Raw genomic sequence first — 18,095 nt, 5'->3', positions numbered from 1 at the left:
TGCTCCCGGTTCAAGGTGGCTTCCACATGGCAGCCATTTTCTGCACCGCCTTGTACCATGTGCCCTAGGAAGGTCCACACAAGTCAGCCTGTGCCCTGTAACGTGCTCCTTTCTGCAAAGCCAGCTTCGCCCCCATCCCTTTTGGCCTCCTGCCATCTTTTCCTGAGAGGAGGAGAGCACGTGACTCCGTTCGGGGGGGGGGGATGACATCATGGCATTGCCTGGCATCCTCCTCCCCACCCCCCCATCCCCCTGTGTCCTTGGGAGAACTTGGACCCTGCATACAAATAAGTAGGTCAGCTTGTTGCAGCCACAGCGCCCTCCCTCCTGTGCACCTAGCACAGCAGGAGCTCTGATTTCTCTCGGCACCTCAAATTGCAGGATAATTTTGCCTGGCGGAGGGAGCCACCCAGCCATGCAATGTGGATAATGAGTGAAAATGAGTTAAATTTGAAAAACTAATGATTTTTTTCCCCACTAATTGAATTTTGCCCTGGTAGATTAATACCGTTCCCCCACGCACCTTTATTATTATTATTATTATTTTTAAAAAAATCAGTTTTGACTACAGCCTTTCCCATTTGTGGGCCTGCAGGGCTGGCTCCAGTGAGTGATCAGGTGTTTTGCCAAGTCCCCAAGACTGGTTAGAAGCCCGCAGCATCCTCCCTGCCCACGCTGCCACCATTGGCATTTCATTCCACCTGTATTGCGGTGAAGGAAGACATAATATAAAATGTGAGTTCCCAACAGGTCCTTGAGATCCAAGGTGAGTTCACCTTCCTGTCAGCTGAAGTAACTGACACATAAGCTAGCAAATCAAATGCTGCCTTCGTCGTCGTCCCACCCACCCATTTTCTAGGCACGCATTTGGACTGATCTCAAGTGAGGCCACTTCCTCAGTAGCCCCACTGCTCTGCAGACCTTATGCCTGTCTTTGTAACCCTCAGAAGTTCACCTTCTCCCTTGTGTCGGCAACTGAGCTCTGAGCAGTCTTTGTCTTAAGGTCATCACAGGCAGGGATGAGGGCACGAATGATGGGCCCACCTCAGTAGTACTGCTGAGTCTTCCCACAGGTACTGGCGGAAATTAGTAAGTTGTGCCACTCAAGCCATTCACCCAAACAGGCCCAAGCTAATGGTCATGATTTGCTGAATTTCTAGATGGTCTTTAAGTTAAAACAAACACCGGGTGCGTTTAGACGGGCTGTTTGATCAGCTTTCATCACGCTTCAGAAACGGATTTTATCTGCACGATCACACAGTCAACATCTGCCTCCCGTCCCCAGCCCAGCCATTGCTTTCTGGCTCAGACAGGCTGTTTAATCAGCTTTCCTCACGCTTCAGAAACGGATTTTATCTGCACGATCACACAGTCAACATCTGCCTCCTGTCCCCAGCCTTTGGTTTCCGACTCAAAACTGCTTTAACCCAGAGTATTTTGTTACCAGGTCCCAAAGTGGTGTTTTGTCAGCTCTCCCATTTAAAGCCACATTTCCCCCCTGTGTGATAGCCCCTGCGGTGTCGAGCCACTTCCGGTTTAAACCCCCTCTCCGCTCGAAAGCTGCCCGAGGCTTTTCGCCCACCTTTTTTTTTTAGCATCAGCAGTGCGCGCATAGGCGGAGCTCCGCTACCGTGTTTAGAAAACTGACATTTAAACGGTCACTTTAGAGTTTCGCTGAGTTCAGGATCTCACGGAGGCCATTTTCGGGTCAAATGTGTAAAGGGAAGTCTTTTGTTGGAGGGGTTGGATTGATTCGCCCTGGTGAATCTGCACATGCACCATGGTAGTTTCGCCCCCCCCATTCTACGGGGGGGCGCCTATGTGCATGTGCAAACTGAGAAAAAATTAAAAACCCGCCGACACACGCTCCCGCGCGTCAGTAGTGTAGATGCCGGGGAGCGACGTGACTGCACAGTGAGGCAGGATAAGGGAGGTAAGTGTGATCGCGATTTTCCAGATCAAATATAATCCGGTCAGAACCGGAGCAGTTTAACCCGCTCTCAGCACACCGTCTGACCTCACCCACCACGTGGTTTTCATGAGATCAGGGAAGCCAAGCCATCCCACACAAACAATCCCACCAAAATGTTCATAGGAAGAGTCAAGGCAATTCTGTGGGGCTCTATCAGAGGCACATCATTGAGGTGATGGGTCAGTGGGATGCCAGGCAAGGAGAGCATGAGGCTGCCTGTTGCTCAGATGTAGGCCACAGATGCACCTGCAGCTCTCTGGGGGTGTCCGTTTATGGCTAATCTTAAAGGGCACTGGGGGCAAGGGGGAGGCTGAGATTAAAACAGCCTAGCATCCTAGTGAGGAAATAGCCTCTTTAAATGTTTTCTGCATGCTGGGGAGGTTATCTATAGAAGAGGGGGAGATGCACCTCTGTGCTGGGCAGTGTTCCCTCTAAGCCAGTTTGGTGTAGTGGGTTAAGTGCACAGACTCTAATCTGGGAGAACCGGGTTTGATTCCCCACTCCTTCACATGCACCTGCTGATGTGGCCTTGGGTCAGTCACAAGCTCTGGCACAGCTGTCCTTGAAAAAGAGCAGTTTGTGTCAGGGTTCTCTCAGCCCCACCCACCTCACAGGGTGTCTGTTGTGGGGAGGGGAGGGGAAAGGAGTTTGTAAGCCGCTCTGAGACTCCAAGTGAAGGGCGGGGTATAAATCCAATCTCTTCTCCTCTTCTCTAAGCTGAGTTAGTGTGAGCTAGCTCACAGTTTTTTAGCCTCCGGCTCACACATTTTTGTCTCAGCACAGGAAGGATGGCTCCAGAGCAAACTAATTTACGCGGCGGCAAAATCGCTCACTCACAACTTTAATGCCAGTAGCTCACAAAGTAGAATTTTTGCTCACAAGACTCCACAGCTTAGAGGGAACACTTCGGCTGCTGGGCTTGTATCAAAACGGGTATCTTCTACTTTGGACGTGTTTGCTGAAAACTGTGTGCCTGGGATGTGGGGAGGTGGAGGCTGCAGTCGATGGCCAGCAAGCACAAGACCTTCAGTCCAACAGAACCTCAGGAGGCACCTAATGGATAGGAAAGCCCAGCAGGTGCTGCCAAGACCCTTTTCATGTACAGTGCAGAAGAGCAAATGATTCCATTATTTCTGGAGGAGACTCTCCGTGGCACGCATAGAACAGGGGCTCAGCTAAGTGCTGGATCAGAGCCATCTGTCAAAGCCCCTCTGGAGTCTGCTGGAAAGCCAAGTGGTGGCAGCTCTTCCTGAGTGCTGGATGGGTTGAGAACCAGCATGGAGCAGTTGTTAAGAGTGCTGGACTAAGGGTCTGGGAAACTCGTGTTCAAATCCCCACTCTGTCGTGATGAGTGGTCTTCGATCAGCCAGTTTCAGTCTAATCTGCTTCTTACAGGTTGGCTGTTCTGTGTATGAAATGAAGGAAGGGAAAATGATCTTGTAAGCCACTTCAGGTTCCCACTGGGGAGCTAAGTTGGGTATAAATAACTGAAAGCAAAATAGACCTTAGAAAAAAGACCTATCTTTAGATTCAGCTCTGCAGAAAGAAAATGAACCATCTTAGCTGAGTCCTTGTTCTCTTATAAACACAAATTCACCTTCTGGAGTGTGCAGAAGAGGAAGAGTCAGGCCTCACCAGACCTCCTGTTGAGAGCCAGTTTGGTGTAGTGGTTAAGAGTAGGGAAAATGGCCCATTCGGGCCCCTTTCGGGCTGCTGCGGACCAATTCAGATTCTCTGATCTGAATCGGCTTGCTGCTGAATTGCTGCCAAAATTCGGCGGCAATTCGGCCCCATTATATCCTATGGGCCATTGAAGTCAATGGTGAAAACATAGGGTATATTCTGGGGGCTGGAGGGGAGGGGGTTTGAAGACGAGGCTCCAAACTCGCAGGGTAGCTGCTGGAGTCTCCCCCCAAGATACCCACCAAGTTTCAAAACCATTGGACCAGGGGGTCCAATTCTATGGGCCCCCAAACAGGTTGCCCTCATTACCTCCATTGTTTCCAATGGGGAAACTCAGCCAGCAGCACTTAAGGCAGGCAAGCAGGCAGCAGTCAGACTCTCCCAGAGGTGCTTGTTTGCCATGAGAACAAGTGGCACACTCCAGAACAAGTGACACTGTGGCAGCGCAAGCATGCCACAGTGCCACACAGAACCTCCAAAAGACCAACGGGGGGGGAGCCAGTTTCAGCCAATTGCTATATGCATGTGCAGCCTGCAAGGTTGGTGGTGTTGCTTTGCACACCACCTTCCTTGCTTGGGAGGGGGGAGAGAGAGTTAACTCTACCCAACTCTACCCTGGCTTGCTACATCCCTGGACTTCTGGTTGCACCATCAATTTATATAAATTGTATAAATGTTGTTCCTGTCGGTCTTTTGGGGTTTCTGTGTGGCACTGTGGCATGCTTGCACTGCCACAGTGCCACTTGTTCTGGAGTGTGCCACTTGTTCTCATGGCAAACAAGCACCTCCCAAGACAGTTCACTTTCCCTGAGATTCTCTGGGAGAGTCTGACTGCTGGGTGCTGCCTGCTTGCCTGCCTTAAGTGCTGCTGGCTAGGTTTCCCCATTGGAACCAATGGAAGAGATGGGGCAACCTGTTTGGGGGCCTGTAGAACTGGACCCCCTGGTCCAATGTTTTTGAAACCTGGTGGGTATCTTGGGGAGAGACTCCAGCAGCTACCCTGCGAGTTTGGAGCCTCTTCTTCAAACCCCCTCCCCTCCAGCCCCCAGAATATACCCTATGTTTTCACCATTGACTTCAATGGCCCATAGGATATAATGGGGCTGAAATTGACATTCGGCTGGCAGAAAGACTCTGGAATACTGACGAAACTGACATGCAGGAGTCTTACTGCTAGCCGAAATTGATTCTGCCGGATTCGGTGGAAACCAAATCGGCCGAATTTTTTTTTAATTTTTATTTTTGCACACTTCTAGTTAACAGCATGGACTCTAATCTGGAAGAACCGGGTTTGATTCCCCACTCCTCCACATGCAGCTGCTGGTGTGACCTTGAGTCAGTTACAAGTTCTTTCAGAGCTGTTCTCTCATGAGCAGTCCTCAAAAGAGCTCTCTCAGCCCCACCTACCTCACAAGAATATCTGTTGTGGGGAGAGGAAGGGAAGTAAATTGTAAGCTGCTCTGAGACTCCTTCGGGTAGTGAAAGGCAGGGTATAAATCCAATCTCTTCTTCCTCTTCCTTTGCTGCATTTTGGCCATTCGTTGAACAAGTTTCATGTTTCCAGCCCCAGTAGGATAAGGAAAGAGTTGGGCCTCTGTCAGGTTGGGCCTTGGCCTCTCCTTCAGAAAGTCTGTTGAGCTGAAATGGCTGACTGAGGCAAAATCATAAGGTGCTGAGGCAAACTGAGGTTAGTTCCCAAAAATGTAGTGCTAGTTCTTTCTATTGCTGTGGTCACCATTTTCACATGTAGGTAAGCAAAAGAGGAGGAAAATTGTTTTCCTCTTGGGACTGTGGGTTTTCACAGAGTATCTAAGGAGCGGGGCTCATTTGAGACCACCTTGGCAGGTGATGTAGGCAGACCTGCACCTTTCTTGTTGGTTGTTCTTCGTTGCTCTGTTGCCTGGGCATCCTCATACAGGACAGGACAGGCTGTTTCTAGTGGACCAAGGGAAGCAGGAATAGGGTGGCGCTTTGACTAAAATGTGATAGTGACCAAGCAAAACCTCCCTGAGCAGAGGTGATAGCGGGGATTAAAGAATCTGGCGTACGCACTGGGGAAGCATCATGCTTTTTTGCAAACAGTGTGGGTTCTCACTATGAAATTGCCACAAGCTCTTCAGTGTGCTGGTGGTTGGGCTGTAGCAGCCAAAGTTCTCTCCTACTCCTTTTTACCAATTTCTTCCAACATGTATGGATGCCCTCCTCCTGCTTCCCCGCCAAACGCCACAAGCTCTTCAGTGTGCTGGTGGTTGGGCTGTAGCAGCCAAAGTTCTCTCCTACTCCTTTTTACCAATTTCTTCCAACATGTATGGATGCCCTCCTCCTGCTTCCCCGCCAAAAGGCGAAAAGCTGGACGTTTGAGACTCTGGCCTTCCTGGGTCGGGTCAGGCGCTGGACTGTTGCAACATTCTGTTTCTGATCCAGGACTTCGTGGGTGCTGCAAGCATGATGGATTGCTGTCCCCTGGAGATATGAACAGAACCTCTGTATCCAGAGACACAATCAGTTTTGTAGACCTTTCCTTTCTTGTGACCTTCCTATGCGCAGCTGGTTGGCTGCTGTCAGGTCAGGAGCAGAATACTGTGGTAAGAGACTAGGTTTGGATCCATTTCTGTTTTCACCAGAAGGCTCCCGTCTCTTGTGCTGGGCTACAGAAACCATAAGGCTGGCTCTGCTTGTCAGAAACGATCCCCGTCCCCTTCTTTTCCAGGTGACGACTGCATCAGGTAGCAAATGCTTCTCATGCCGATCTGCTGCAGAACGGGACAAATGGATGGAGAACCTGCGGAGAGCTGTGCATCCCAACAAGGTAGCGGGGGGGGTGTGTCAGCCACCTTTCTGGGCTGCCTGAGGCTGCTGGTCTTCCCCTGTTAAGAGCAAGAAGCATATTGTGTTTTCCTCCAGTGAAACATCTGATTCTCTGTATTTTCCTGAGATGGTGCCTTCTTTCTAGGAGGGAAATGCAGGGATATCAGTGTTATGGCACATGAATTCAGTTTAAAGAAATAGACCGAAAACAGAGTTCTTTTCACACAGGAATCAATGTCAGTTTGAAAAAGGGATCTCTGTTCATGGTGTGGATTCTCCTTTCACATTTGTTCGGGGACAGCTGGTTTTCCAGGTTTTTCTGTTGGTTTCCAAAATTTGTGCAAGCTGTTTGAGAAGAGGGGCAGCGAGATGAAAGAACTAGATGCAAAAACAACTACTTTCAATCCTGTGGAAAGAACATGATCTGAAATCGATCTGTAAATGAATTTTCACACAAACGTGTTTCCCACATAGCATATTGGATGGTAACTCGGAACACTAAGTCCTGGGGTGACTTCCTGTTGCACAGGATGACTCCTCTACCCTGGCCGCCATATTGGCTTTCACACATCTCACATATATATGAAGCTCCCTCACAATGAGTCCAACTATTGATTCCTCTAGCTCAGTATTGTTTGCTCTGACTAGCAGCAGTTCTCCAGGGATGTCAGTCAGGGAAAAATTATCTGAAATCCTTCAGCTAGAGAGAGACCGTGTGCATAGGAAGCAGGTATTTTGACCACTGAGCCGTCATCTGAAGTGAGATTTCCCCTGTCTGTAGGAATCACTGCTCCTTTTCCAGTTTCCCCAATGGGAATATTGTTGTGTAGTTTTTGAACTGCATTCCCACCCCAGAGCTGGCTGCATTTCTGCCACACACGAGACTAACTGTCACTGCAGCTTTCCTGTTCCTAGTGCATTGTGAGAGGAGAACATGTTTTTCTGTTCCATTGCTAAAATCTAGCAAGGGGAAGTCTATGGGGGCGCAGGACTTCTGGAGCAGCTTCTGTTGCTGTACTCATTCCTGCTACAGTTTTTCTGTCCTGCTACGGTTTTTCTGCTTTCATTTTTAGACTACTCTGGCAGCCAAATTGGAAATGGTGCTGTTTTTAAAGTAGGTGTGTGTGTGTGTGTGTGTGTTATCAGCTTCTTTCTCTTCTAATTCCTACTGGTGAGATGAGAAAGCACCGTGATATTTGGAAAATGAACATAAGCAGGGGTTATTATGCAAATTCCCATGAGCTGGTAATTTCCTTAAAGTAAAAACATAATTAAGAATCGGTTCTGTTCTAACGCATTCCAACAATTAAGCTGTTCCTCCATTTTTGCTGTGTGTAATTGCTTCCCCCTCCTCCTTCCTGACCTTTTGTTGTTTTGTGTGCGTCTCTTTTGTAGGACAATAGCAGGCGAGTCGAGAACATGCTCAAGCTATGGATTATTGAAGCGAAAGACGTACCAGCCAAGAAGAAGTACTTATGCGAACTGTGCTTGGATGAGGTTCTCTATGCACGGACAACATGCAAGTTGAAAACGGACAATGTCTTTTGGGGGGAGCACTTTGAGTTCAACAACCTCCCATCGCTGCGGAGCATCACCATCCATTTGTACAAAGAGACGGACAAGAAGAAGAAGAAAGACAAGACCAACTTCATTGGGCTGGTCAACATCCCAGCAGGCTCTGTCACAGGACGGCAGTTTGTTGAGAAGTGGTACCCTGTGGTCACGCCTAACCCCAGTAAGGGCAAATCTGGGGGACCCATGATCCGCATCAAATCGCGCTACCAAAGCATGAGCATCCTTCCCATGGAGATGTACAAGGAGTTTGCAGAGTACATCACCAACAACTACCTGGCTCTCTGCTCAGTCCTGGAGCCAGTGTTGAGTGTGAAGAACAAGGAAGAGATGGCCTCAGCTTTGGTCCACATCCTACAAAGCACTGGAAAGGCCAAGGTAAGCCCTTCCTGTTTCCCGTACAGCTTTGACCAACTCAGCTAGCCACATTGATAGGGCTGGCCTATTGATCTTGGACCATGAGCCAGACTAATTCCTGTAGCTACATAAGAAGAATCCTGCTGGATCAGAACAGTGGTCCATCCCATCCAGCATCTTGTTCACACAATGGCCAACCAGTTGCCCTGGAGAAACACAGAAGCCAAGGCCCTCTGGCAGATATTCAAAGGTTCACTGCCTCTGAATAAGAGGTTCCCTTTGGGAGCTAAGCAGGGTTGGCCATGGCCAGTCTTTGGATGGGAAACCACCAAGGAAACCTGGGGTTGTTATGCAGAGGAAGGCAATGGCAAACCACCTCCGTTTCTCTCTTGCCTGAAACACCCCGTGGATGGGGTCACCGTGAGTTAGCTGCTACATGACAATACATTCTTCTTATTACTCTCTACGGCTAACCCCCTTTTAAAGCTTTTGACGCTCATAGTCATCACTACATACCCTGGAGGTTGCATTACTCATCAAGTAAAGTAGTATTTCCTTCTGTCTGTCCTGAATCAGTTGCACGTCAACTTCATTGGGGGCTACTTTGAATCCAGATCACTTTATTAGTACAAATAGGGTAGATATAGCAAAACATCTTGGAGCTGTTGGATCAGGCTAGCATCTACAAAACTTAGTAGCTCACGGGCTGTCATTTATGGCCCATAAGAAACCAAGTTTCTGTTCACTTGGAAGCAGTATTTACTCATCCGCACCCATCAAGCAAGTGGTTATTTGGAAACCTGTCTTAATTTGAAAAGTCTGTGGTGATTCTGAATCTGGAACAGAACAAAGCATACCAGAAGAGTTTAAACTTAAACAGATGTTTTATGATTTCTGTTTTCATTTCTCAATTGTATATCCACCTCATTTTTTCCCACCCTTCCTCCAGAAAGCTCAGAGTACATACATGACTCTCCTTTCCTCAGTTTTACGTTCACTACAGCCCTGTGAGGTAGGCTAGGGTGACTGAGAAACTGATCCAAGGGTCATCTAACATGTTTCGTGGCTTAGTGGAGGGTTTTTTTAAAAAAAAACCCTTGGTCTCCCCCGTCCTAGTCTGACACTCTAGACCAGGGGTGTCAAACATGCAGCCCTGGGGCCGGATCAGGCCTCCGGGGGGCTTCATCAGGCCCACAGTGGAACTGGCCATCTCCTGCTTCCAGTTCTGCTGCTGCATCATAGCTTGCTTCGCCAGACTCTCTTAATCACTCAGCCATTTCATGTTTTAACCTGGGTCCTAGACTCAGAACTCTGAGCATGAGATTTCTGTGGTGAATGTCAATAACTCAAAAGTAGGTTTGCAGCTTACAGAGCTAATGTTTTCAGCATGTTTTTATTTTTATTTTAAGTTAAAAAAAATCTTTGTGTAAGTTTATATCTCCGCTACCTGGCATTACATTTTATAACACACATGGCCTGGTCCAACAAGGTCTCATTTATGTCAGATCTGGCCCTCATAACAAATGAGTTCGACACCCCTGCTCTAGACTATACTCCACACACTGATCTTGGGGGATGGGGCTACATTCCTGTGAGTCACGAAGGGGCAGCATATTCTGCAAAGTGCAGTTGTGTCCCAATGAAATGCTTTTGTCTGAAAGTCTTGGCAGGCAGGTTTTTTTACATACTCAGGATCTGACTGCATTGCATTGCATTGCATCGCATGACCTCTCTGGTCCATGTTTAGCCCTAGAGATCAAGACGGGTTGTATTGTATATTAAAGCATCAATTAGGGAGAGATGTGGAAGAGGGGGGAGAGACGGAGGGAGCTGTCATCTGGAGAGTTATCTGGTGTCTGTGTGGTCTTCTTCAGCTCAAAGTGATCCTTTCCCAGGAGCAGTATCTTCCCGACCCAGTTACTGGATGGGCTAAGCAACCCGTTCAGCCCTGAAATATGGACAGCCCTGAAAGTAGCTCATTCAGTCCCTGATGACAACTTGCTCAGAATAAGGAACGAAGGCAGAGTAGGGCTGCTTGCTGTAGTCAGATAGTTGGTAGCTGTACTACCAACCTATGGCCACCTCTGGTGGTGGTGGTGGTGCTGCTGCAGTGTACAGTGCAGTTTCCTCTCCTTGCAGGGTGCCCCAATGGTGAAAGGTGCCCAGAATCCCAGTTTGAGGCCCTAAGCCCCTTGCAGAGTATTTAACTTGATGTAGTTTAGACACTGAACAGATTCAATTACATTGGTGTTCAGGTGTTTATTTTTGAAAAATGGCAGTGCCAGGGATTCTAGTAGCCTGGAATTTGTGCTTTATGATCCAGAAAGCCCTTTCCCCTCCAATTTGAAAAGATTGTGTGTGTGTGTGTGTGTGAGAGAGAGAGAGAGAGAGAGAGAGATGAAAAAAGGAAGAGCACTCTGTGCATGCACAGATGTCTTTGGCATTGCTTCCTGTTTAATGGCTTCGAGGCAGTGTTCCCTCTAAGCAGTGGAGTCTTGTGAGCAAAAATTCTACTTTGTGAGCTACTGGTATTAAAGTTGTGAGCGAGCGATTTGGCTACTGCATAAATTAGTTTGCTCTGGAGCCATCCTTCCTGAGCTAAGACAAAAATGTGTGAGCTGGAGGCTAAAAAACTGTGAGCTAGCTCACACTAACTCAGCTTAGAGGGAACACTGCTTCGAGGCCCTACAATTCAAAACTGTTCCTGCAGCTAAGCCTCAGTTAAACTTGTGATAGCAAGGGGGAGTCAGGGCCTGAAAACTCAGCCAGATGCCTGACTTGGCCACATGGTCCTTGGGCTTGCCTCGGAGGAGGGCTCTGCACGTGGGAGCAAAGCCTCTGCTGCCGTGGAGCTCCCTGGGTTTTGTGGAGCCAGGTCTGGCTCAAGGCACAAGTAACCCTGGTGGATACTTCAGTTGCAGTCTTTTGGGTGAGCCAGCGAGCGAGCTTAGAATGTGGGGTTTGCTGAAGGGTCCCTGTGCTCAAAGTCTTTCACGCACTTCACCTGGTTATCCTTGCAACTGACCTGTGAGGTAGGCCAGTACAGTTGTCTTTTATTGCAGTTTGGAGGCTAAGGCTAGAAGGACAGTGACTTAGGTAAGGCCCCTGTCAAGTTTGTAGCCTTGGTGGGATTCAAACCACCTTCCTGGTTCACAGCTCATTTGCAGAGCTAGAAGTGTGCAATTAGTGGCAAGGCCAGGGCTGCAGTCAAAGAGCTAGAAAGAAACAGTGCAGGGAAGGGTGTGTGATAATTGACTGCAGAGAAACAGCAGGCAAGAGGTGGCGATTCAACCTACCCTGTGCTTTCTTGAAAAGCCAGCTAGAACTCTAGATTGCGGACCTCATTTAGAAAAGAAAAGCAAGAGGGAAGAAGGTCACAGGGGGAAAGCTACAGGTTGGTCGGGCTAAGCATAAGCGTGTGTGCATTTGCGTGCACACACACTTCTCCTTCAGTGGGATCTGTGGCTTGTGCAGTTATTCCACATCCACCTGGGTTACAAATTCCACTCCTGTTGCTGAACATGCTGCTTCAGCCTAGCCTCTGTGCTAACTTACAGTGGTTGCATGACCCCTCTCTGGGTCTCTCAGGACTCCCAGGAATGGGTGCCAGCAGTATTGTGTGTGTGTGTGGGGGGGGGGTCATTGGCTATAGGATCATACAGTTGGAAGGGACCTCCAGGGTCATCTAGTCCTACCCCCTGCACAATGCAGGAAATTCACAAGTACCTCCCCACCCCCAGTTACCTGCGTTTCACGTCCAGAAGATGACCAAAAAAAACCCACCTCCAGGATCTCCAGGCAAACTGGCCTGGAGAACAATTGCTTCCTGACCACAAAGTGGCGATCAGCATTTCCCTGGGCATGTAAGAAAGGGCCACAAGAACTAAGCATGGATGCAACCCTTCTTGCCCTCCCTCTCACAATCTGCCCAAGTTCACAGAATCAGCATTGCTGTCAGATGGCCATCTAGCCTCTGTTTGAAAACCTCCAAAGAAGGAGAGCCTACCACCTCCTGAGGAACCCTGTTCCACTGAGGAACTGCAGCTGCTGGATGACCTTGGGAAAGCCATAGTTCTGTCAGAGCTGTCCTTGAAAGGGCAGTTCTGGAAAGAGCTCTCTCAGCCCCACCTCCCTCACAGGGTGTCTGTTGTGGGGAGGGGGAAGGGAAAGGAGTTTGTAAGCCGCTCTGAGACGCCGAGTGAAGGGTGGGGTATAAATCCAATCTCTTCTTCTAACTGTCAGGAAGTGCTTCCTAATGTTTAGCCGGAAACTCTTCTGATTTAATTTCAACCGGTTGGTTCTGGTCTGACCTTCTGGGGCAACAGAAAACAACTATCAAGTGTGGCAGTTTTGAGTCAAGGAAAAGAGGGGTACAAATACTTAGAGCAACAACAGCCCCCCCCCCACCAGGCAGGGAGGTTGGTTGCTTTGCTGTTCAGATCTCAAAAGCTGCCGGTTTGACTAGCCCAGCAGCTGCCTTGTGGTTCCTCCTCCCCACCCACACCACCGATTCACCCTAAGAGACAAGGGATCTGATAATATATTTTATAAGAGCCGTTAGTCCAGCTAATTATGACTTTAATCAATTTTACGAGCATGCAACACGTCCACGCAGGCATGCAAACGAGCTCCCCCCTCCTCCTGGCGGTAATTACGTTGTTTGAAGAGGATGCTGATACAGTGAGTGGCAGCTCCGGAGATAAGTGTGCGTGTATGTGTGTGTCCCTCTCTGTTGTCTCGTATCACAAGGAGGCCATTCTGAGCATTCCTGGAAGAGCCATTTTGCTTCTTATCAGTGATTTGTATTCCAGGAGCAGCCGTGCCGCTCCACACAAGTGCGCCGTTCAAGCGGCCTCTGTCCTCAGGGAGCTCAGGAGGCGCTGTGCGTCTTGGTGTCCTCTATTGGTAGCCATTTCTCAGCCACAAGGGAGGGGCTCTGCTCGAGGTCCTACAATAATCTTGCTGGATCAGACCACCTAATCCAGTTTCCTGTTTCCAGCAGTGACCAGTCAGATGCACATAAGCAGGACATGAAGCCAACAGCAATTGGCATTCCAAGATATCCTGCTTCTGAGTATGGAAGCTCCATTTAACTGCTATGACTAGTAGCTGGATAGACATGTGTTCTGTTTCCCCCTTGGATTTATCTAGTACCTTAAAAAACCCTTTTGAGATCATTATCAGGTCTTTTGGGACTGGATAGCTGCAGTCACACACAGTAAATAATCCACTTTCATCACATTTTCCAACTGGATCTTGCCAGTTCACACAGTAAAATCCAGTTGGAAAGTGCACCGGAAGTGGGTTGAAAGTGGACTATTTAGTGTGTGTGACCGCAGCCTTTGTTAATTTTGCCACTGATTTATGGAATCATAAGTTGTGTAAGTTAATCTTGCACTGTGTGAAAAGGACTTTCTTTTGGCTGTCCCAGATCTACTTTTAGAGGATTAAAGAGGAAGAGCTTCCCAGCATCAGGCTTGCCCTTCTGTCAGCTGCACGAGATACCCAAGAACAAAGGTACACCTTGATGAGAAGGATCAGTGACTTACACGGCAATGAATTACCTTCCTCTGAGGATGGATGATTCTGCCACGTCCTCTGTATTGGTAGTGACTAAATGATCTAGTTGCATCCAAATGTGAGAAGGGAGGTGGCAGTATAGTCTGCTCCAAGTGCATACAGGAACTCTCACAGAGATGCAGTGGGCAGTCTCCTCCGTGAATTGGTGCTTTTTGGCCTCACAGGTGTCTAACTTATTCAGGTTTTTCCTGTGGCTCTTTAGCAAGTCTCTTGCAGCGCATGGTTTGAGAATGACTGTCCCAAGAGACTCAGCGCCTGCCTGAATTGTTGTCTTGTGAGGGGCAGTAGCAGCTACTGGCCTGCCTTGCTAGTTCCATTCAGAAGAGGGATGATTTGTACAGCATTTACCCAAAGGCAAGGGGGGAAAGTCATTTTATATTTGCACACGAGTTACATTTTTGCCCAATAATTCTGTTTGTGTGCGTAATGTTTCAAAGGAGGCCACTTTACATTCAGGATTGTCTTCCTTTCAAGTAAATACAGTATTATATTTCAGTTGATCCTAGCAGCAAGATGGAGGTTGTTGCCGAGAGGGCAACAGCTGGAAAATTCTTGCTACAGATGTGCTCGTAACCCATCTCTGCTGCGAATGACCCATCCTGTTCCCAGAACAGCACAGAAGGTGCCCCTCTCCTCTCCCCTCCAATGGGAAGCTGGGCTTATTTTTTTCTCCTGAAATGCAGATTAATCTTATTACGTTTATCAGTTAAAGCCTCTTTAAGGTTAGGTCAATCCTGTTAATCGGGATTGCTGTGAGAGGAAGCCTTATTATTTCAAAGTCAATCTGCTGGCCAGTCACTTAGGCAGGGGTAGAAAGAGGTGACTTCAGCTTTGCGTGCGCTCCCTTTGTTCTGCTAGAATCCCCGCTGTCCAATCACAGCCTGACCTAGTGGCAGAGTAGCTCCTTTTTATTGGAACCTACCAAATCGTCACAAAGTTCTGTGCCAGTTTTTGCTTTTCCCCAGAACTCTTTTTTAAAATATCTGTATTCAACCCGGTAAATTGCAAAATTCATATACCAAACGTAAGATAACAAATCTAAATATACAAATACAGCGCATAAAGGTAATGCCAAATACTCAATATAACAAAGGTTTCCATCTCTCCCAAGGCCATCACAACTTGTTCTTTGTGCTTTCCCCAGAACTCTTCATCAGGCAAGATAGGAAGATGAAGGTGGTGGGGAAGAAAAGTGTTTCTAGGCTCTGTGGATAAGCCTTTTGTAGCGATCTTAATCAGATTAGATGGTCTTTATAGTAATCAAGATGGAGATTAATGTTAGGTTGCACTCTGGGTAAAGATTCAACAGAAGCCAAACCAGGTAGTGTTCCTCAGTGGATGAGGAAGGTAAGTTAAAGCTATCCCAACTCTGAACTCTTGCTTAAGGACATGAGGTGTGTCTTCCAGGATCAGACAAAGGTCCACAAAGTCCAGCATTCATAGCAAGAATCCCAGCATCCCCTGGGTGCTTGACCCATCTGAAACTGGCCAGGTGTCTACTGGAGAACTGTAATCCGTCTTCTGTTCAGCCGACATGGCGACACAAAAGCATGTGGACTCCAGCACTGAAAGGCATGTCCTCTTGTAAATGCTGTGCCTCATTCTTTCCTAGCTTGAGGCCTGGAGGCACTTGTGGCCAAGTACATCCCAGTGCTCAGCTGTGAAAGGAATTGTTACAGTGCCCTCTGCAGTCTCATAACAGAAGACAAAACTCAGGCACTAAAGAGCCATGGTGGAGTAGTGGCTAAGAGTGTCGGACTAGTACCTGAGAGGCCCAGGTTTGAATCCCCACTCGCGCCACGGAAGTTCACTGGATGATCTTGGACCACTAACACTCTCTCAGCCCAACCTACCTCACAGGGTTGCTGTGAGGATAAAATGGAGGAGAGGAAGAAGAAGAAGAAGAAGAAGAGATTGGATTTATACCCCACCCTTCACTTGGAGTCTCAGAGCAGCTTACAAACTCCTTTCCCTCCCCCCCCCCACAACAGACACCCTGTGAGGTGGGTGGGGCTGAGAGAACTCTGACACAAACTGCTCTTTTTCAAGGACAGCTGTGCCAGAGCTTGTGACTGACCCAAGGTCACATCAGCAGGTGCAAGTGGACGAGTGGGGAATCAAACCCAGTTCTCCCAGAGTAGAGTCCGCACACTTAACCACTACACCAAACTGCATAGTGTAGTGTAGAATGATGTAAGCCACTTCAAGTCCCTATGAGGGAGAAAGACAGTGCAGAAATGAATTAAATAGATAAATGGGGGGGGCTCCACCTCTTTCTCCCTTGCTGCTCCTTATGCCAGATTAATTCCCACATCGCCTCTGTTCTCCCGCACCCCTTCTCTCCCTTGAAATCCCTCTGCAATGGCCACCTCTTCTGAGAGACCTTCAGCTTTGTCCCTCAGTCTATACCCCCAAATGACTTTGTGAAGTGGCGCTGGCATGCCTCCACCCCTTGCTTGTCTCTCTATGTAATTTCACATTCATTTATATGCTCCTCCAAGCAGGGATCTGTCTGCTTTGCTTCTGTGGTCCTGGAAGGCACCAGGTATGCTGGTAAGGCTGTATGAGTAAATCATCAGAATGGTGATGGGAGGGGAGGATGCAGAAGATTTGCAGTCAGTTGGAGAGACTGCGCGGGGGCGGGTGTGTGTGTGTGAGGGGAGGACCTCCCAGGCTCTCCGTTGACAGTCAAGATAATAGGCCAGCGTTTTCCATATGCGATATGCAGGGTGAGTAATTCTTTTCTGGAGTAAAACAGAAGGTGTATTTCATTCTTGCACTCAGAAGGTGCAAGCCGATCTTCTTGATCAGCTCTCTGAACTCCCTAAAGGTAGACGTCCTTCTGGCATCCACAGGATGGCCCAGTTAGTCTTGCTCGGGAATGGGACCTCCTTTCTGGGCACAGTTTGTGTTGAAATGGAATTTATGTAAGGTAGAGAATTTATATGCCACCACTTCCAAGATCTGCTCAAGGTGGCTCACAAGTATAAAAATACCATAAAACCATAAAAACAACAACAAAAGTTATCAACATTATTAAAATCAAACTGGGTCATAAAAACAGCAGACAACAAATCTTGAGTAGCCTTAAAAAATTAAGCAGTCCTAAAATTAGAACAAGCAAACAAAAAACACTGTAGAAGAATAAAACCCCTTAGTTAAAAGCTTGGGTAATCTTGGCCTGGTGTCTAAAAGAGAGGGCATTTCAAAGAAGGGGTACCACCACTGAAAAATCCCTGTCTGTAGTTGCCACCCACCCTACCTCTGCAGGCAGGGGTCGAGGGCCAGCCAGCAGGACTTGGGAGGCAGATCTTAACTGGCGGTCTGAATGGCACTTCTGAGATTCGCCTGTGCCTGCCAGCAAGAGCACAAACTGGGCATCCTTATTCTCTAGTGCAGGCTGCTGTCACTAATGTCGTAGTGGCAGAGGAGAGTGGGAAGAAACCAAGGCTGCCCAGGTTCTTCTTACTTCTCTGGGCATGGAGTAGGAGAGGCACCTAGCACTGTGAATACTTATTTGCTAAAACAAGAGGAATAAAAAAGTGGGATGGGGGGGGTCACCTTCCTACCTTCACCAGGAATGTGATAATCTCTTCCGAGCTGCAAGACTGAAGCTGCGGCTGCCGCAGCCAGCGCAAGCAAAGCGTTCCACCACTTTAAGTGCTAATAATGCATTCTGGCACTAATGGCAACGCTACTCATAAAATCTGCTAACAGTGCAAATCCATTTAAGCCCCTGAGGGCTGCAGTCAGCCCTAGAAATACGATGGCCTCCTTTTCCCCCCTCCTCTTCCCCCCCCTTTCAAAACTAGGGATGGGGGGACAGAGGAAGGCAAAGAAGACTGGACATTTGATCTGCAGTGGCAATTCAGTGCAGCTTGCCATGTCCTTGGGGAGGGGAAGGGAAAGGGCCGGGGAGATTGGCTTCTGAATTGGACTTTGCTATGCCCTTGTCTTCTGCCCCCAAGCTTTCCTGGTGCATCCCCAACTGCAGCCGTGGAGACAAAAAAGTTCTTCATTCTCCTTTGCGCCTGTGAATAATCCGGCAGGCCACAGAAGTGCAAGAGCTCTGTGGCCATCTGCCGCTGCTGCTGCTCACCTTGGGAACTGTGATGGGGCTTGC

The 18,095-nt window shown here is 48.3% G+C and overlaps 1 protein-coding gene across 2 annotated transcripts in view; it reads left to right on the top strand.

The window, feature by feature from the left end:
* The window catches only part of DAB2IP (DAB2 interacting protein), a 94,300-nt gene that overhangs the window by 48,850 nt on the left and 27,355 nt on the right, over nucleotides 1-18,095 (top strand). For both annotated transcript variants that reach the window (XM_015418431.1, XM_015418430.1), the window contains exons 3-4: nucleotides 6,366-6,464; nucleotides 7,859-8,413. In XM_015418431.1, coding sequence (XP_015273917.1) covers nucleotides 6,366-6,464; nucleotides 7,859-8,413 — 654 coding nt within the window. The remainder of the gene's footprint in view (nucleotides 1-6,365; nucleotides 6,465-7,858; nucleotides 8,414-18,095) is intronic.

This window comes from Gekko japonicus, unplaced genomic scaffold (assembly GCF_001447785.1).
Source record: "Gekko japonicus isolate JY-2015 unplaced genomic scaffold, Gekko_japonicus_V1.1 scaffold127, whole genome shotgun sequence".
Lineage (NCBI taxonomy): Eukaryota > Metazoa > Chordata > Lepidosauria > Squamata > Gekkonidae > Gekko > Gekko japonicus.
Note: the sequence above shows the minus strand (reverse complement) of the source record. Positions and strands in the feature narration are given on the sequence as shown.